Below are 21,261 nucleotides of genomic sequence, written 5' to 3' on the forward strand. Positions count from 1 at the left end.
GGGGGGGGCGCGAAGTGACTCGCGATACACGCGATGGATGTAACTCTTATGTTGAAAGGTCAGAACCCGGAAGTAGTTTGAGCGGGCGCTATGTGTGTGTTGTGCGGACGAAGAAAAATAACTCGACGCATTAACATGTGGTTCGGCAATAAAGTCAGCTCGAGGTTACAGTGAAAACGCAGTAACAAGCCATGCGTATAGTCTGCGCGACGATTTGTTCAGACAATAAAGGTGAAGAGTGTTGTTGTGCTACACATCCTCACGCTGGTTTCCAGGTTGACGCACTCACTTCCTGTCACCTCACGGCTCACACCGCAGGTGATGGGCTCGCCGAGATCGCGTCTTTGGTAGTTCACACATGGCGATCGAGTGCCGATTTGCTGACCCCTGATTTTACGCCGTTTTTTCTATGATTTGTTGCAGCTTCAGAAGTTGTTGGCAAGTGGGAAATCGTACTTAATAATTGGTAAGCCAGTGAGCATTTTGATATATTTTTTCAAGATGCTGAGTGGGATGAACTGCTCTCCTCAGTTTTCTATTTTAAATTCTGAGATTGAACAAAAAATGAGACTTGGATGGTTGAAAAATAACTGATGAAAAAATGTTTATTTACTACATTGCTTTTACACTGTGTGAATCAATGGGGCAGGCCCTTCACAGTTGAAACGAGACCCTGGGATGAAAAGTGAACGGGAAGTGTCAGAAATCATTGCGAAGTGACAAAACAGCAAAGGTAAGTATGTTGCCATTTGTTTGCTCTTGTTCATCTGCTGGTTCAGTGAGGTTTGGTCATAGCAAGATATGAAATACTGTTGGAATCTTGGTTCCCGCTGCTCTTATATCCTGTATATATATGCTTGTGTAGTTAACATGAAACATTATGATCATCATAGCCAGCTTTTGTGTTTTCATAGAATTTGCGTGTTTGAGATGCTGATTTAGTTGATTGGTTTGGAAATTGTGCTTCCTTCAGGTCAAATGCAGCAGAGATGCGGAACAGTTGTGTAACCATTGTTTTATGCACTGTCAGACGGATTCTTAAAATGACAATGATGATACCGACACAAATAGTAGAGTAAAAGTAATTTATTATTAATTCTAAAATAATAATATTAATAATAATAATAATGATGATGATAATGATGATGATAATACTACCAGAGAGAAAGAGAGCGAGAGAGAGAGAGGAAAAGCACAAAACTATTGGAGAGATTAAACAAAATGCTAGTGACATGTACACTTTGAGATTGCTTTTAGCAATGAAAAGTGCTCTATAAATGAAATGTATTATTATTATTACTAATATAAATACATGGGGGAGAGGGAGAGATGCTCAGTGCATGATGGGAGTTCCCCCAGCAGTCAAGGCCTAAAGGCCTAGCAGCATCACTAAAGGATAGTTCCTTTGAGTCTTTCTTTAAATATAGGGAGGTCGTCTGCCTCCCTACTTTCTTATCTTACATTCTCATTACATTTCTACATCTGAAGAAGTTGGAGATGCTCTTTTCTCACTGAGGAGAAGAATCTGGAGGTGGTGCTAGGTGTTTTGGGTAGGTGACTTTTCATGGGGGAGGACATACATTTTTCAAATTGTGGTTCCCTTAGGAGGGAAAGTCAAATCAGTCAGAGGTGTTGGAGTCCTTTGACGTCCTCCGATTCTGTGGTTTCCTCATTCCCAAACATTGTTGGACTCTCTTACATGGTGAGGGTGAAGCCTTCCTTGTTTTTGTGGGGGTCTTGTCAGGAACCTCACTGGTGAGTTCTACTTGGGAAGGGTGATTTTTCTCTCTCTGAGCCTTGACCGTTGTGGTGAGCTGACTTTTCAGCTCCTCCAGTTCTTTCCGCAGGAGCATTTCCTGCTCGGCAGCATTTTGCAGCAGAAGTGTAATCTTCTTCACCATCTTTTCACCGAGGGCGTCCTTCTCAGCCCTCAGGTGTCTCACTGTATCTGCGTGACACTCGTTTTCCTTCTCAAGGTCGTCAGCCTGCTTGCTGACTGTGATGACGTCAGTTTCATATCTTTGGCTCAGCTCTAGGTATGAAGCCCTGAGTTTCTCCAGTTCCTCTTTGAGAACCATGTTTTTCTCATTTTGCATCAAGTGCTGGTCTTGTGAGACCATATTTCTGTTAGACTCCATTTCCTTCTTGAGCTGACGCTCAAAGTTGTCAGCCTTCTGCATGACTGTGCTGAGATCGGTTTCATATCTTTGGCTCAGGTCTTCGTAAGAAGCCCTGACAGTGTCCAAATCTTCTTGGAGAACCATATTTTCCTCCCTTTGCGTCAGGAGCTGGTCTTGTGAGACCGTATTTGAACGTGACTCGATTTCCTTCTCGATCTCACGCTGAAATTCCTCAGCCCTCTGCATGACTGTGCTGAGATCGGTTTCATATCTTTGACTCAACTCTTGGTATGAAGCCCTGAGTGTCTCCAATTCTTCTTGGAGAACCACGTTTTTCTCCTTTTGCATCAGGAGCTCCTCTGCCATCTTTTGGCAACACTCGTCCGGCTCAGCCCTCATGTTTTGCATCAGTAGCCGGTCTTGTGACAGTCTGTTTGCATGAGACTTGATTTTCTTCTCGAGCTCACACTGAAGGTCAGTTTCATATTTTTCGCTCATCTCTTGGTATGAGGCTCTCAGTGGTTCCTGTTCTGCAAGGAGAGCAATGTTTTTCTCCAGTGCCACCTGCCACTCCTCAAAATCTCTTGAACACGGGTTCTTCCTCTCTTCCTCTGTGGAACACTTGGCTTTGTAACCCAGCTCTTTGCAAAGCTGGATTCTCCAGTCCCTCTCCAGGCCTAACCAATGTTTGAGTTTCCTCATTTCCTCTTGAACTTCCTCGTTCTCCCACCAAGCATCCCGGTTCCTAGGTTGCTCCTGTGTAAGCACCGTCTTGGAGTAAGAACTTTCCATTTCTTTGATGATAGAATCAGGTTTTATATATGCGTGATGCTTAAAATTGCTAATCACTGGGCAAGACTGATCTGAAATGTTTCCTTTCTTTCTGTAGTGTGTCCTTGCTGAAAAGTTTGAAATTTGTATCTCAGAAAGAGCTGCAGTCCCATAAAGAGTAGCGCTAATGATGTCACAAAGGGAACAAAAGGCATTTAAAATATGTCTTTGATCTTCAGGATTTCATTCCTTGATACATTTTAACTCATGTCTCATGTGTCCAATGTTGCAAACTCTTTAACATTCTAGGTGTCTGCTGAATAAAAGCACAGATATTGTGACCCTGAATCCCTATTCTCAGTCCCAGTCTTATCATGAATTTGCATTTACTTTTTAAAGTTCTGTGTGAATGCTGATTCTCTGAAAGCGGTGATGGCACCCACTGCGTGTTTGGTTGCATGGTTTCACTGCATTTCAGCCAATCAGAAGTGGCTACATACAGACAAACAGAATATCGTGGACTTATTTTTTGACTAGTATATATAAATATATACATATAAAATATGCATATCTCTATATAGACATGCATATCTATATAAACACACACACATTCCCATCATTTATTTGTGTTATATGGTCATATGTCTCCAGGAGACGAACTGCATAAACATTGGTGATCCTCTGATTTATTATCTAGCGCCACCTTCAGGTCAAATTAAAATTGTGTCCAAACCTCTGCAAAACGAATAATGTTTGAATGAGCCTTAGCTTTGCCTTTTCTTTAATGCTAATTAGGAAATGACAGCATGCTAACACGCAAAACTAAGATGGTGTATATGGTAAACATTACACCTGCTAATAATTAGTATGTTAGGAGAATTTAAGCATGTGGGCATTCACATTTAGCATTTAGCTCAAATAAATATTATATGCCTAAGTGTATTATGCCTGATTACATCATTACATTTATTCACATATCCACCATGATCATCATCAAGTGGATTCATAGACCAGTAAACAGATGGAAACAATTTGTTACTAATAGAGTTGTGGTGATGCAGTCAGTGACTACACTGGTAAACTGGTCATATTTGAGTGGAAAGCTGTTTTTGCAGTTTGCGTGTTTTAGCGACATGCTGATTAGTTGTTTGGTGTGTGACTTATGCTTCGTTTAGGTAAAATTGAGTTTCTCCCCATCATGTGCTGTATGTCATTATTGCTTTATGTTAAAACACAAGACCTGCTCCATTGTCAACACAATTGTCAAATCCGTTATCGATCCCACACTCATTGACAGGCCGAACACAACAATTACACACAGCAGCAGTTTTTTTTATTAATGATGAGATGAAAATCACAAAAAGTTCAGCTCTTCATTGAAACCTTTACAGAAGTCTGGATTAAAAAGCCAGAATTCGCCTCATACAATTCCAACTAGTGCACCATGTTTTCAATTAGATATTATTTGATATTCCTCTTTACAGACACAGTGATAAGTGAAAGATTTATAAACATTTCAGGTTTGAAAGAAAAAATCACACTCTTACTAATAAGTAAACCTCGGCATGAGTCTACATGAGGCGTTTCAGCTACATTTTTCACTCATCTATCTCAGGTGTCCTTGGTAGTAAACTCTTTATCATTCCAGGTATAAAATATATATACTTCTATGTATACATGCATATCTAAATAAACATACATACACATACAACCACAAGCAGAACTAAACTCAATTGTGAGAGGACATCTGCCTCAACCGGTCGGGTTGAGAGGAGAGAAATTGGGGAGAGAGGAGAGGTGGGTGAAAAGAGGGGGAGAGAAGAGAGAGAGACGAGGAACAGTTGCGTAACCATTGTTTTTAAGCACTGTCAGACTGATTCTTATAATGACAATAATGACACTTACACAAATAATGAGGTAATAGTAATTTTAATTAAAAAATGAAATAGAATAATAAAATCAATAACAACAATAATAGCGATAATGATAATGATAATAAAGTGATAATAATATATTGTATTTTTTTATTGTAATAATAATAAAAAATACCAATAATAGTCATAATAAAAAGTAAAGGGCGATTTTTGAAGAAATTGTGGTGTGAATGTTGGCTGCTAAAAGGCAGACGCTAAACTTGATTGTTGGCTTGAGTTTGGATAAAGAAGCTGAAGGAGAATGAAGAGTAGGAAAAGTGTAAAATGGGTGGTTAATGTGTAATTCTAGAGGGGTTTACGAATGTATAAGGAGAAGAGGGCCAAAACAACAGGCAGAAAAATAACTTTTTTATGTATAATATGCTCCCAGCATTCACACCAATAATAGTTGAGTAGTATCGGATCTGGATCCTCTGGAGTTAGAGATAGCCACAGAGGGAGAGAGAGGGAGAAGAGAAAGCACAAACTGTCGGAGAGATTAAACACAATGCTAGTGACGTGGTAGTAATATAAATAACATGGGGGAGAGGGGGAGTTGCTCAGTGCATGATGGGAGTTCCCCCAGCAGTCAAGGCCTAAAGCAGCATCACTAAGGGATGGGTCCTTTGAGTCTTACTTTAAATGTAGGGAGGTCGTCTGCCTCCCTGCCTTCCTATCTTACATTCTCATCACATTTCTACATCTGAAGAAGTTGGAGATGCTTTTTTCCTCACCAAGGAGAAGAATCTGGAGATGGTGCTAGGTTTTTCTTGGCAGGTGACTTTGTATGGAGGAGGTATTGCATTTTTCAAATTCTGGTTGCCTTGGGAGTGATAGCAAGATCACTTTGAGGTGTTGGGTGCAGGGTCCTTTGACATCTTCCTACTCTGTGGTTTCCTCAGTGTGAAACATTTTTGGACTCTCTTACACGGTGAAGCCTTCTTTGTTTTTATGGGGGTCTTGTCAGGCACCTCACTGGTGAGTTCTACTCGGGGAGGGTGATTTTTATCTCTCTGAGCCTTGACCGTTGTGGTGAGCTGACTTTTCAGCTCCTCCAGTTCTTTCCGCAGCAGCATTTCCTGCTCAGCAGCATTTTTCTGCAGAAGTGTCATCTTCTTCACCATCTTTTCACCGAGGGCGTCCTTCTCAGCCCTCAGGTGTCTCACCATATCTGCGTGATAATCGTTTTCCTTCTCAATGTTGCCAGCCTGCTTGCTGACTGTGACGACATCAGTTTCATATCTTTGGCTCAGCTCTTTGTATGAAGCAGTGACTGTCTCCAGTTCTTTCTGGAGAACCATATTTTTCTCCCTTTGCATCAGCAGCTGGTCTTGTGAGACCATATCTGTGTGAGACTGGATTTCCTTCTTGATTTCACGCTGAAAGTCGTCAGCCTTCTGCATGACTGTGCTGAGATCGGTTTCATATCTTTGGCTCAACTCTTGGTAAGAAGCTCTGACTGTGTCCAGTTCTTCTTGGAGAACCATATTTTTCTCTCTTTGCATCAGATGCTGGTCTTGTGAGACCATATCTATGTGAGACTCGATTTCCTTCTCGAGCTGAAGCTGAAAGTCGTCAGACTTCTGCATGATTGTGGTGAGATCGGTTTCATATCTTTGGCTCAACTCTTGGTATGAAGCCCTGACTGTGTCCAGTTCTTCTTGGAGAACCATATTTTTCTCCCTTTGCATTAGATGCTGGTCTTGTGAGACCATACCTGTGTGAGACTCGATTTCCTTCTCAAGCTGAAGCTGAAAGTCATCAGCCTTCTTCATGACCGAGCTGATATCGGTTTCATATTTTTGGCTCAACTCTTGGTATGAAGCCCTGACTGTATCCAGTTCTTCTTGGAGAACCATGTTTTTCTCACTTTGCATCAGGAGCTGGTCTTGTGAGACCATATCTGTGTGAGACTCGATTTCCTTCTCAAGCTGAAGCTGAAAGTCATCAGCCTTCTGCATGACTGTGGTGATATCAGTTTCATATCTTTGGCTCAGCTCTTGGTATGAAGCCCTGACTGTGTTCAGTTCTTCTTGGAGAACCATGTTTTTCTCACTTTGCATCAGGAGCTGGTCTTGTGGGACCATATCTGTGTGAGACTTGATTTCCTCCTTGAGCTGAAGCTGAAAGTCATCAGCCTTCTGCATGACTGTGGTGATATCAGTTTCATATCTTTGGCTCAGCTCTTGGTATGAAGCCCTGACTGTCTCCAGTTCTTGGAGAACCATGTTTTTCTCATTTTGCAACAGCAGCTGGTCTTGTGAGACCATATCTCTGTTTGACTCGATTTCTTTCTCGAGCTGACGCTCAAAGTCGTCAGCCCTCTGCATGACTGTGCTGAGATCTGTTTCAAATCTTTGTCTCAACTCTTGGTACGAAGCACTGACTGTGTCCAGTTCTTCTTGGAGAACCATGTTTTTCTCCTTTTGCATCAGGAACTGGTCTTGTGTGACCATATCTGTGTGAGACTCAATTTCCTTCTCGAGCTCGCGTTGAAAGTCATCAGCTTTCTGCATGACAGTGCTGAGATCAGTTTCATATCTTTGGCTCAACTCTTGGTATGAAGCACTGAGTTTCTCCAGTTCCTCTTGGAGAACCATGTTTTTCTCCTTTTGCATCAAGAGCTGCTCTTGTGTGACCATATCTGTGTGAGACTCGATGTCCTTCTCGATGTCATGCTGAATGTTTTCAGCCTTCTGCATGACTGTGCTGAGATTTGTTTCATATCTTTGGCTCAACTCTTGGTACGAAGCCCTGAGTGTCTCCAGTACTTCTTGGAGAACCATGTTTTTCTCCTTTTGCATCAGGAGCTGGTCTTGTGCAACCATATCTGTGTGAGACTCGATTTCCTTACCGTGCTCACACTGACTGTTGTCAGCCTGCTGCCTTACTGTGTTTACATCAGTTTCATATCTTTGGCTCAACTCTTGGTATGAAGCCCTGAGTCTTTCCAGTTCTTCTTGTAAAGCCATGTTTTTCTCATTTTGCACCTGGGGCTCTTCTGCCATCTTTTGGCAGCAGTCCTCCTGTTCATCCCTCAGATTTTGCATAAGGAGCTGGTCTTGTGAAAGTGTGTTTGCGTGAGACTCAATTTCATTCTCGTGCTCACACTGACGGTCGTCGGTCTGCTGCCTGGCTGTGCTGAAATAAGTTTCATATTTTTCACTGATCTCTTGGTATGAGGCTCTGAGTGTTTCCAATTCTTCTTGGAGAACCATGTTTTTCTCCTTTTGCACCTGGAGCTCTTCTGCTGTCTTTTGGCAACAGTCGTCCTGCTCAGCCATCAGGTTTTGCATCAGGAGGTGGTCTTGTGACAGTATTTGTGTGTGAGATTCGATTTTCTTCTCAAGCTCACACTGAAGGTCGTCAGCCTGCCGCCTGACTGTGTTGAGGTCATCTTCATATTTTTTTCTCAACTCATGGTATGAAGCCCTGAGTGTATCCAATTCTTCTTGGAGAACCATGTTTTTCTCCTTTTGCACCTGGAGCTCTTCTGCCATCTTTTGGCAACAGTCGTCCTTCTCAGCCATCAGGAGCTGGTCTGGTGACAGTGTGTCTGCGTTAGACTCAGTTTCCTTCTTGAGCTCACACTGAAGGTCGTCATCCTGCTGCTTGACTGTGTCAGTATCATATTTTCCGCTCATCTCTTGGTATGAGGCTCTCAGTGGTTTCTGTTCTTCTAGGAGAGCCATGTTATTCTCCAGTGCCACCTGCAAATCCTCGAAAACTTGCGGACTCAGGTTCTTCCTCTCTTCCTCCGTGGAACACTTGGCTTTGTAACCCAGCTCTTTGAGGAGCTGGATTCTCCAGTCCCTCTCCAGTCCTAACCAATGTTTGAGTTTTCTCATTTCTTCTTGAAGTTCCTGGTTCTCCAACCAAGCATCCCGGTTCCTAGGTCGCTCCAGTTTGGGCACCGTCTTGGATGTAGAACCTTCCATTTCTTTTGTGAAAGAATCGGGTTTTATATATGCTTGACACTTAAAATTGCTAGCCATGGCTGATCTGAAATGTTTCCTTCCTTTCTGTGGTGTGCCCCTTTGCTGAAAAGTTTGAAATGATATAACTCCGAAAGAGCTGCAGTCCCATAAAGAGTAGCACTGATGATGTCACAAAGGGAACAAAAGGCATTTAAAATATGTCTTTGATCTTGAGGATTCCATTCCTTGTTACATTTCTCACTCGTCTATCTTTCGTGTCCAATGTTACAAACTCTTTAACATTCCAGGTGTCTGCTGAATAAGAGCCCAGATATTGTGACCCTTAAACCCCCGTTTATAGTCCCGGTCTTAACATGAATTTGCATTTACTTTTGAAAGTTCAGTGTGAATGCCGATTGGCTGAAAAACAGTGAGGTCACCCACTGTGCCTCTGGGAAAATCACTGAATGCTGATTGGCCGATAAAGCCGACCAGATTAAAGGAGAGTGCACGATCTCACTGCATTTTTGCCAATGAGAATTAGCTACATACAGACAGACAGAATATCATGGAATAAGTCGATAATTAGGGCCCAGGTCCACTGGCAAAGTCAGAGCGAGGACCTATTGTAATTGAAGGAACTGGAGAAACTGTATTTAGAGTCACAACCTAAGTTAAACGATTCATCTACAACTCATGTCTAAAGGAAAGGAAGCAAGGAAAGCTGACAGCCGAAGAGGTAGCTGAAGCTGAAGGACATTGGATTTTGGAGACAGAGACATGGTTTCCAGAGGGAGACGAGTGAAAGGAAAGCAGGACATTCCATTCAAAGAGAACTTGTGACCTGAAGCTGTTCCATGATGAAAATGGTTTAGTCTGGGTGGGACGGAGACGGCGACTTCCAGACTTGAGCTTCAGTGAGCAGCATCCATGGAGCTTGCCTTCCAGTCACACACTACAGTCTGAAATGCTCATCAAACACATTCATGACCAAGTGATGCAGCCAGGTATGTGAGACACTCTTGTGGATCCCTTGAATGGTAAAAGGACAGTGCAGCAGATAACAGCACCCCTGCCCAGAGATCGGATTACAGAATCACCTCCCTTTGGAATTGTCAGAGTGGATTTTGCAGGTCCTCTATATGTCAAGACCAAGAGCTCAGTGTAAAAGGCGACAAAGCATTGTTCACCTGCTCTGTAACCCGTGCAGTCCACCTGGAATTGGTGTCAGACTTATCAGCAGAAAGATTCCTCCTGGCATTCAAAAGATTTATAGACAGGGCCTCTGTAGAGTTGTCTATTCAGACAATGGCTGGACTTTCAAATGAGCCGATCAAGACCTCAAGGTGCTCTGGAAAGCTGTCATTGAGCCTGAACCGCTGAAGTGTCTTTTCTGAAACAGGCATCTGCTGTGATCATTGTAGATATGTTTCAAAAAAAGTGATGAGAAAACCCTCTGTCTCTATCGGCAGAGGTAGAGGCAACAATCAGTTCAAGACCAACTCATCTTCATTTTAATGAACCAGAAGAACCTCAGCCTCAGACGTCATTCACTTTCTGATTGGAAAGCAACCTTCCTCTTTGCCACCTAAGCCCTTCCATGCGGCCAGCCAAGCTACCTTTTGTCTTTATGGTCACATTTAAGAGAAATCTAAAACTAACCAGGATCTTTGCTTTGGCGTGACTTGAGTCACACAAAACTGCTGTTAATTTTGACAAGAAGAAACCTGATATTCAAATGGAGGACTGTGGAATTCGGGAACCACAGAGGGTAATGTTTTTACTGGCATAGACGGACGCTATTGGAGATTTCATCATTGCTGTTTCTGAGTAAGGTGCCTATGTCTGGGTCAAATTACACCCGTACCTGGATTTTATGAGACTTGAGTGCATACAGTGTTTAGGGATAATACAACTTATAAATCTCACTACACTACACTCCTTTGTTACCAATATCTCAAATCACCAGTGTTGTCAGGCCCTGAAAGGCATGTACTAACTGGACAAACCCCCACCAGTGTTAAGTCCATATAAGGTTGCTATAAACGCGTCTCTGCATTACCCAGTGAACCCAAGAATTGCCCAATACCTGCGCAGTCAGAGAAGAAGACCAGACTTTGTCCTGTCTGTACATTTAATCTATTTTACCGAATGAGCAACTGCTGCTGGGTAAAAATTATTTCTGCCCACGCAGCTGATGTCATTGGGTGCGGAGTTGCAGCAGTCTGCAGCAGCACCGCTGAAAATTACAGGGCATCGCCAACAACCTGGATACACTGCAAGCACAAACAACAAACAATGTTTCACCCTGTCGTTGTCTGTTGTTACTGAAATGTTTTCAGTTTCTTCCTCGAAGAGACAGAACAATAGACAAAATGAGTAGATTTTACGTTTCATGAGGTTAAAATAAGAAACTGTTTCCACGTTTTATGGGTTAAAAGAAACAGTAGGGAGCAAAGAAAAATAAATGTGATGTATGTTTTGAGTATTTCATGACACGTGGAGAGTAACAAACAGTGTTGATGGGATGACAGAGACATGCGTCAGTTACTGTTGTTCGTGAAGACCTGCTCTGAGCCACAACATGGATTCAAATTCAAACATCTGGATTAAGTTTGTTTGAAGGAAAGAATTACAACATTGTATTAAACTCATACTGAAGAAAAAATTCAGAAATTTCAAGAATAGAGGAGTGATATTTCAAGAATAAAGTCGTAATTTAATTGGGGAAAAAACAAATAATTACAAGAATAAAGCTGTCATTTATTGAGGAAAAAGTCCTAATATTTCGATAGGGGGCACTGTGGTAAAATTATATTTGCACAGTGTGACAGGCACGACACCATCAGAGTGTATTAGGGGCCTCTTGACAACATTTAACATACTATTTTTAGAATCATTTTAGAGGATAAGAAGATTAACTGTTTTTTGTTGACCTGCGGCAGATAATTCCTTTTAATCCTTCATGTGTTTACAAAACTTCTGCTATCTGCTCTCCTAAGCAGCAGAATATTGGAGTGTCTAATCTGCAGTCTCACATTCACTGTGAGTGAATTGGGATCTTTGTGTTTTTTCATGCTCTCACTTGTTCGTTGTGTTTCCTGCTTCTTGTATTGTTGTTGTTGTTGCTTTAAATATTTCATGAGGTATCGTATGTACGACAGATGCCCCCTTCTCACTTTTCTCTTTGTTTGTGTGTGCGTGCTGGTGTGTGGCTGTGGTGCAGGTCGTTGAGCGTCCTGGCTGAGTGACTTGATGGGTCACAGTTCAGCGGTGGAGCTTCAAATGAGGAGGAAGGGAGGCCTGGCAGGGGACGGCTGCTTCTTCCATCTGCATTACCTGTGTCTCTGGTGGCCGCTCTTTGAAGAAAGACACAGAGGGTCTGTGAGTAAGTAGAGTACCCATGGATGACTCGGCCAGGGATCATACACAAAGGACGAGGAATAAGGTACTACATTTACACATCCTCCCTCAGAGAGTATTAGAAACGCACTGCAGGAACAGTGGACCCATTTGCACAAGAGGCAGCATTCCAGGGTCCAAAAACCGGGTTGGAGGACAGATTTCTCTGTGTATATGTGTGTGAGAACAGGAACATTCCTCGGGATAAAACATCCCACTCCACCATCTGATATGTTTAGCAGAGTTGCCCCAACTCACGGTCCCCAGAATGCCGAGTATTTTCTTGATCTGGGCTGAGCTCAGGGGGAAGGCATGCGGGCCTGATCCCAGGGTCACCACACTTAAAAGCCGATGTGGACGGAGGCCAGCGGAGTGAAGATGCTGCCACGGGCTCACTCGGTGTGTGTTTGGCCCTCGTCGTGAGTCAGGCAGACCAGATTGACCAATTTCTGACATGTGAAGCATTTGGTCTTTGAGCGTTCTCCACAGCGCGAGGACCTCAGCTGGTGGGATGCGGTTCACGAGGCTCCCTGGAAGCGGCTCGGGCAGCGGCTCGTGTTTTCCCGCAGGGTTACAGAACTGTCGACTTTGCCAGATGAGGAAAAAAGCAGGTCCATTAACCGGAACAGCTGCCAGACGAAAGCTGGAGGTGTGTTAAGGAGGAACTGTGTCTATTATTGCTGCTTATGAAAGCGATGTTCAACAAGTGGAGCACCACATGTGGATTAATCCGCAGATGAAAATAGACCCCAACAAACGCACAATTAACATTTGGTGAAAACTACAGTATCTGGCTTTGACTTTTCGTTCCAATCTTTCGCTGGGCTTTTCCCGAAAATTGAACAATGTAAAATAACACCAGCTTCAGTCGTTCATTATGCCTTCAAGAAACATTAGCATTGCATTCAAATAAATATTGACTGTCACTCGTGGTTAAGCCGTATTGATTTTCTATGAGTTGATTGTTTCCATGTTTCCTCCATACAGTGAGAGCTGAGTTGTATAAGAAGTTGTTTTGGAACCAGCAACTATGACAGGAACTGCGTTTTGAGGCAGTAGTGCTTTGGCTTCTACATTATAGCCACAGTGGTTGCTGTTTGCTTTTGAAAAGGTTTTAAATGGCATATTTTCCTTTCCGCCAAAGGATAAAAGAAAAATCACAACCCAGAGTTTATTGATCAGAATCAGGTGGTGGCAGAGGGAACTCGGAGTCAGACACATGCACATCTACAAATCACCACTTTGTAACCTGACAAAAATAATAATTACCAAACACATTCATCTTTTCATCTGCTCTCAGATTGGTACTTGGTCTTGTTGTCTGCTGGTTACCTTGCTTCTCGTACTCAGCTACACTTTCAATATTGTAAATGAATCATTTTGTTCGTCTTTGCCTTCCGTGTGCCACACTTTGTAACCTTATGTTCAGTGAAACACAGAGGACGCCAAAAGAACACAAGTTTAACACGAGTTACCAGGTTTAACGCAGCAGCAGCGGCGGCATGTTTGATACAGCAGCAGTACAGTAACTACCTGCCCAGATGCCCCATAATAACAGGGTTCTCTTCCTGAATTGCCCCCTCCCACTCAGAGAAGGATCCACCCTCGTGGCTCGGCAGCCAGGCAACACATCTTAACTCCCTGACACTCCTGAACACCAAGCCACAGAGCTTTCACCAGCGAGGCCCCATGGAAAAATTAAACTGGACACCGAGAGGAAGCCCAGCTTTGTGGTCAGGGCTGGGGAATATGATTGGATAAACATACGGCAAAGACTCAAACCGATTCACCCGGTGCCCAGTGGTGATGTGACGAAAGACAGCGAGCGAGGTTTTCATTCGGGGAGGGGGGGGGGGGGGGGGGGGGGGGGGTGTCTGAAGGGCACATACTGTTCCCTGAAGTTCCTGGAGATTCACGTGGATCGAAAGGGTCATTTATCCAAGTAGAGCAGGCCAGGCCAGGCAGCAGTGACATCCTCGGTCACTGTTTATTAAAAACAGGCCTAATTATCCAGCCCACTCCGCCTGCCCGAGCTATTTCAGTCCACAATGAGCATTGTGACTTGTGTCTGAGCAAACTGGGTCATGTGCCTGTACGTCATTAAACTCCTAACCTGAGTGTGGCTCTGCCAAAGAACCTCTCATTTTTCAATTAATGCCAATTATTAGTGCGTTAGTTCCTGTCTGAGTCTGTGGCCAGCTGTGTTCCTGAGATCATCAGTGTGTGCGTGTGTGTGTGTGTGTGTGCCTGCCCTCTACACATGGATTATAGTTGGTTTCAGGAAGCCGGAAAAAATACATTAACATTAAACATTTTTTTTTTTAATAAACTCTTTATTTGGACACATTGAATATATAAAACAAACATGATTGTTCTTTTTTTTTCTCACTTTCTTTAACATTGCAACATTTTTGGTACATTTTTCAAGGAAAAATGCACAGATCATGATTTAGTGGGCTGATATTAATGAGTATGTACTATTTGGTATGAAACCCCCCAAAAAATGAGAATTTAGCAGATTGCAGCCAACGTGCACGTGCAAACGCGAATACTCAGGTGAAGAAACTGAAATCCAAGAAATTGTTTCACTTCAAGACTGCCACCAATAAATATGATCATAATCTAATTCCTGTTATAGAAGCAGAAGAAGAAGCTTTTGGAGGGAACCCCCATTATCTCACAAAGCAGACATATCGTTATGGATATAATTTTGAAAAATTCGCTGTAGAATAATGACTAAACTTTGCAGTTTGTTAATTATTTACAAACTTATTCCCAAAGTGGATATTCGACAATTTAGATTGGAATTCTTCCTTTGTCTCGATCCATCACAGTAGAATAAACTCATCAGTTTCCCAAAATATCATCAGTGCCGAGAGGAACATTTCTGCTATCTGTTCCTCATCGTGTTCTTTCTCCGTCTCTCACTCTGGTGAACTCATTTGCATGTCATTATCCTGCCGTCTGCGAGACAAAATATGAAATTATTTACACCATGAAAGGCAAAGGAGACTTGCGTGTAATCTGTCTTCCACGAGAGGGAATAGAATTTGAAATGCAAATCATAAAAATAATTACTCCTTGGGAAAAAAAAGGGGGGGGGGGGGGGCTGCACAGCAACAGATGAGCTGCCTTTGCATTGCAAATGGCATCATCCAAAATAAATATGATTGGACATTATTATTATTATTAATTCATCTACAAAATCTCTTTGTTTTTGTCTTCTTTATGCTGATTTTGAGATTCCCTCTCAGAAATGAATTGTTTTCCGAAAGAGGGAAGTTCATTAAGTAGTCACTAGCCTGCTGTTGTCAAAGCAAACCTCGTAACTGTGTGAGTGTATTTTGACACGCTGGTGTGAGGATTAATTCAAATTCTCCACACAAACGATTTCCTCCAGACAGAATGCTCTCGAGCCCAAACAGTTGGGCTGCAGTCACAAACGAATCCAAAATGCATACGGTGTCGTTCAGGTGATTTATAGTGTGAAAACATAAATAAGGAGAGATCATGTGATGACAGCCAAGACATCACAGTGGGAACAAATGAAGTTGATGAAGTAAATTGATCTTAAATTGAGATTATTTCCATCAAAAGGACGAACTGAACGGATGATTATGGTACTTTGATGATTTTCTGCAATTTGCATTGATGTCAACTAAATTTTAATCCAATGGTTTCCAACATTTTTGTCAATTTGTTTTTACAATTGCAAATGTGTGAAATGAGTTTTGCCCCAAATGTCATCATGTTTGATTCAGGCTTCACCAGGAAACTTGTAATAACCCACTGATGCAATCCGCTCAGTGTGCCATGACTTTTGTTTTTGTGAATAAATTCATACAAAATGAATAGATTCTTGCCATAATGAACTGTTGATTTCGTGGTAAACATATTTTCCTATAAACAAACAAACACCCGAAAGAAAACTCTTTTCTTGTTTCTAAACACTTTCACATTTGTGCATTTAAATGCTCCCCTTTCTTAGCAAACAACCTTTCCACTGATACCATTTTCATGCAAATTGTATCCTATATCATATAATCTGTGGGGATTATGTCAATGTGCTTCTGACCGTTTCGACGTCCTAGGCTGTAAAGAGAGCTGAGGAAGAAACTTTACGACTTAAGTTACATTCACTCTAAGTTGTTTATCTGCTGTAAGATGTCACTCGCGTCTCGACTCTTCAACCCGCTAATAGAGCCAACATGTGTGCCAGTGTTTGTGTGACACGCGCGCCCAGCCGATGACAGAGATGAACCTCTGTCCGTGTTTAGACAGGCTTGTCAGGGAGAGTCTAGCAGCAGAAGCCTAATGGCCGGCTTTTTGCTTTTTCAGGTGGAGCCACAGACAGTCGCTGAGGTCAGACGGAGACGGCGGCCTCCTGCGCCCACGGCTGCTTCCTGTCCTGCGTCTGCCGTCCCACCAAGTTATCAATACATCTTTTCATGCGCAGCGTTAAACTTCATTCTGACAAGAATGACCCGGCGGTGAGGTCCTCTTCTCACATGTTGTGTATTGCATCGCTTGTCGGGTGAGCTCCTAGGACAGCGTTCAACCCAAATAATAATAAAAAAAACTACCTTTTAATAAAACAAAAGATACGTACATAATGACACAATGAGCTAAAGATAATGTGTTACATACACTGCCGAATGTTTACCATCCAAAAGTCAATGCTAATAGGCTGACAATTAGCAAGTTCTCGGGGTCATTAGCATGGCAGCATGCTAGCATTTTGTTTCCTAGCGCTAAAAAGAAGTACAATATAAGTTGACAAACTGATGAGATTTGTTTTTCAGATACTTTTTTCAGCCGGGGACCATGAATGTCTGTAACAAAATGTACTGGTAATTCCTCCTCCATTGTTTTTGAGACATTTTCTCCGGGACTTGAGTTGTGGAATGACCAAACCGCGAGTCGTGCTGCTAGCGTTGTAATAGGCTGACTGTACGTAAATGGATACAAATTTAAATATGTTGACTTTTTGGAACATATAATAAAATAATATAAATAATATGAATTCTCAAAATATTTAAACCTTTAAAAAAGGTTTTAAATCTGGCTGAAGAAAACCCTAAGCCTTCAAAACCCAACATCTATTGCTCACTACGACCTATAATTACTGAACTATTACGGTAAGATATTATATAGCATAACGTTTAAGATATTAAGGTTAGGGGTAAATAAAGGACTTCTGAAATCCTTCTAAAAACTTTCTTCCCCCAAAATGCTTCCTCTCAGGATATTTAAACCCACAGTACATATTAACTCTAAACTTACATGCACGCACTTTGTCATTTTCTGTCTCTGCTATCAGTCTGCCCACATCTCTCTGTCTCAATCTGTCTCTCTGTCTGTCTCCCTCACCCACACACATCCAAAACACAACAGGGAGCTGAGATAATCCTCTGAACGCAGCCTCTAGTGATGACACAGGCCTGTGGGTGGTCTCGCTGGTCAACAACCTCCTCGTCTCTTAATACCCAAAGAAACCAGCGATGATGTGAATCAACAGCTCCGGCGGCTTCTGTCTGGCTCCTCTTCTGCCTTCACCTCTCGGCCTGGAGCCAGTCACACCAGCTGCTTGTAAAGTAAATCTTAGTAAATGTATTATAGCAACACTCGGTGGAGATTTGCACATCACTCAATGAAAATTGACTTTACGACAACACTTTTTTTACTTTTTCACTTTTTTTTTTTGTAAATTAACAATATCACAATACTTCAATTACAAAACAATACAGACACAATTTAGTCTAACATTAGGTTAGGTTAGCAAAATCTCATTTCTCGCTGTAAACTGCATGACATGACAGTTTTATATAACACTTACACTTGTAACAGACTACCTCATGTGTAATCAGTAGAACATTTCACACAAGAGAATGGAATACAGTGTGCTATTCACAGTAAGGAATGACGTGATGGATTCATGAATGACTTGGCAGATTTATGATATCTGGTGAGGCCCAATCCAGGAGTGCTTGTTCATGCCAGTATGTTAAAGTGTTGTTGTTTTGTTTTTTTTAGATGGATCAGAACTGAGATGGAAAAACAGAGACAACCAGAGCCTCTCAATAATCATTTTCCTCTCTCCGACATCTCACGACCCTCCTCCAACACTGAATATTTCCATCAGTTACCCCACAGGGCTCACTGCTTTTATTCTTGGCCTGTTTCCGTGCTCATCCTGGCCCCTGTCAAATCCCTGATGACTGCAACCTAGACCTAGTAAATCTCTCTGTGAAGCGCTGGCGAGCCTCGTGTCAAATGATAAACTGCACATGTGTTGTCTCCTGGAGTAAGTGACAGTCTGCGAGCGGTGAACCGACGGCCCGAGGATGAGGTAACGCACGTCTGCACGGTTATTGTTAGAAAACACCACCGTCCAAAGAACGATATCATAGAGCCGAGAGTCCAGTGGTCTGATGAGCTGCAATTCTTCCATATTTATTCCTATTTTCATACCAGGATGAGACTGTCATTTGATTTTAGTAAGTAAATGAACAGCAATACCATAAATGCTTGTCACGGCTCTGTAATCAAAGCTGTAAAACTTGTAATTTTTTGTAATTTTCAGTTTTAACATGTAAAAACTAAATACACCTGTTTCAACGTGAAGTTAACACTTTTGCGCGGGCTGAAGAAATGTGTGAAGTTACTTCAGCTTTTCATCGTTGGCTTCACAAAGACACTGAACGGCTGTCTCCATCCCATCCGCGCTTGTCTCGATTTTTCTGGACAAGATCACATCGTTATTTTTAAGTCCCACTCACAAATTTCAGATTCTAGGTTTTTGTATCCAACACCGGGAAAACGTCTGTCAAGGAGCACACGAAAAAAAACAAAAAAAAACCCATCAGAGAATTAGAGCATTCAGAGGCCTGCAACCAAGTTTCCTAACTTAAATATGTTTTGTAATTTCATCCTGCTCAAATGGTTTTTCGGATCTTGGCTAAGGTCCCTTCCTCTGCACACAGGGAGTGGTAATACAAAGCTGGTAACTACTATTAGGATGATGAATATATTCTTTTTTTCATTTATTCCATTGAGGGCTGTAACGTGAGCAGCGGGAATCATACTTGCTTTGTACGGAGCGTTGCGCCTCACAGGACAGAGACAGATAATGAATCCAGCAGGAACCTCCTCATTTGATGTTGCGCCTCACATTTCAAAAGGACCTGAAACCAGTGGGGACGGAGGAACCCCGGCGGGGATTTGTCGGCCCCTGGGCAGTTGTCCACTTAACGTGCCCATCCAGTCTTTGCGATTGCTGTGGTGGCGTAGAAGTTTAGGCGGCCGCGCATCGCAGTGTGTGCCGGGTTCACATTTGGCTGCACGGTTGCATCTCCTTTCCTATCTCACCCTCCTCATTTCCCGGTGTTTCTCTACTCTTTGCTTTTCCAAAACACAAGGTACATATGTCTGAACAACGCAACACTTGAGGAGGTAATATCTACAGCACGTAACTGCCCCGAAAAAACCCCAAACTTTGACTGTTTGTGCACAGATTAAAAAACGCCTTTAGTGTTGGGACGTGTAGGTAGATTTTATTTGATGTTTCCAATGTTTCCAGTCTTTATGCTGAACAAGGCTCATCGACTTAACGCCCCAAGCGCCATGCTCTCATTTGGCTCTCGCAAAGAAAGCAAATAAGTGTATTTCACCACAAGTATTCCCGTTAAAGCACGTGCATCCCCAAGCTCAAAGCATTTCAACACTGCCGATTTGACGATGATAAATGTGCAAATGTGTGCATGTTACACAGGATCCGAAGGGTATTAAGTCAAATTTTTTACCAAGAAGCTATCGCTCGTCATCATTCGGAGCTGATGCCCTGCAAAGTGTCGCCTTCAAAGCAAACACTGGCCTGCTCGTCGTCACACCGGCCTTTGAACTGAATAAGAAAACGGTCGGCGAGCGTACCAATGAGGAGTTAGTTCTGGACGCGGGCCACACGAGCAACAAAAGATTTAAAACCTCATCTGGGAGCGAGACCTGGGAAAACAAACACCTCATGGGTAAACTCATCCACATGGCTGTGGCAGATTTCACAAGTGAGTGACGTTGGAGCAAGAGGTTAGTCGTCCCGTATCCAGCTTTCATACTGATGCATGTTCACGGGTGTTGGCTGAACCCCCCCCCCCCGAGGCACAGAAAGAGCAAATGTGTGTTTTTGTTTTCTGCCTTTAGAAAACAGTCTCCCCGTCGCAGCGTTGTCATGCTGTCTGCGGACGGGTCCGCCCGGGGGATTGTCTGTAAGACGAGAAGAGTGTGAGATAGCTTGTCGAGTGCAAAGGTCGGGGTTTTAGCGGGGGCCTGCGGGGGGTTCAGGGGAAGACACTCTGCAGCGAGGCGGGATTTTTTTTTGTACAGCGGGCTTGTTGATCCTAAACTATCTGATCTGTAACCGTCTGTGTTAATTTCATTCGTGAAAACTAGGATGAAAGTTGTTTGACGAAAAACCAGACTAAAGACTAAAGCTCATCTTTGGGAGCGCAGGCGCGATGACCCCTGACTGGTAAAGCAGTTTTCCTCCGCTGCCCAAAAATAGCCTGCTTGATTTGTTGCACTATACTATTAATAAAAAAACACACAAATAGGCTACTGTACATGTCCGTCGGTAATGTCATTTGATGTTAACTTTTCCTGGAAGAAAACAGGCTTGTGGACTAAATCAATCTGCAGTCCACTGAGAATTAGACAAGAGGTGGCAACAAATTTGGCAGAAACCAAACAGTCAGCAGAACAGATTTATGGGAGAGAAAAAAAGCTGACGTCCATATCAAGCGCTGTGGATGTGGGGTAACATTGACCTTACTTTTAGACGGCTGTCTTCAGCGCTGCTATCAGGACGAGCGAGCAAATCCCAGGAGTAATGTCGGCGGTCCATCCAAGTCGACCTCTAGATGTTTGCCAAACATTGATTGCGATGTTCTACGACATCGTGGCTCAGGACTAAAGCCGAAAATGAACAGCGTTCCAAGGAACAAGCGAGTGAATCCGCGTCTGAAAGATTCAGCAGGAAGGGTACAACTGTACTCGACCAGATAAGATTAGACAGTGTGAGTCTCTGCACACGGGAAATGCTGCCCTTTTTTTAAAGAGGTGAGTCAGTGACTGTATCCGGGAGAA

General features: G+C 42.8%; 1 protein-coding gene across 1 annotated transcript; it reads right to left on the reverse strand.

The window, feature by feature from the left end:
* Window positions 1–4,880: 4,880 nt before the first annotated feature.
* On the reverse strand, window positions 4,881–8,742 carry LOC118292503 (myosin heavy chain-like). Its single transcript, XM_035621490.1, has one exon. It carries the CDS (start codon window positions 8,740–8,742, stop codon window positions 5,647–5,649), a length of 3,096 nt encoding a protein of 1,031 aa, XP_035477383.1. The 3' UTR covers window positions 4,881–5,646.
* Between the last annotated feature and the right edge of the window lie 12,519 nt (window positions 8,743–21,261).

This window comes from Scophthalmus maximus, chromosome 22 (genome assembly GCF_022379125.1).
Source record: "Scophthalmus maximus strain ysfricsl-2021 chromosome 22, ASM2237912v1, whole genome shotgun sequence".
NCBI classification, from domain to species: Eukaryota; Metazoa; Chordata; class Actinopteri; order Pleuronectiformes; family Scophthalmidae; genus Scophthalmus; species Scophthalmus maximus.

Excerpts from the sequence above, each read along its gene's own strand:
- LOC118292503 (XM_035621490.1), bottom strand. The coding sequence starts at position 8,742 with ATGGAAGGTTCTACATCCAAGACGGTGCCCAAACTGGAGCGACCTAGG.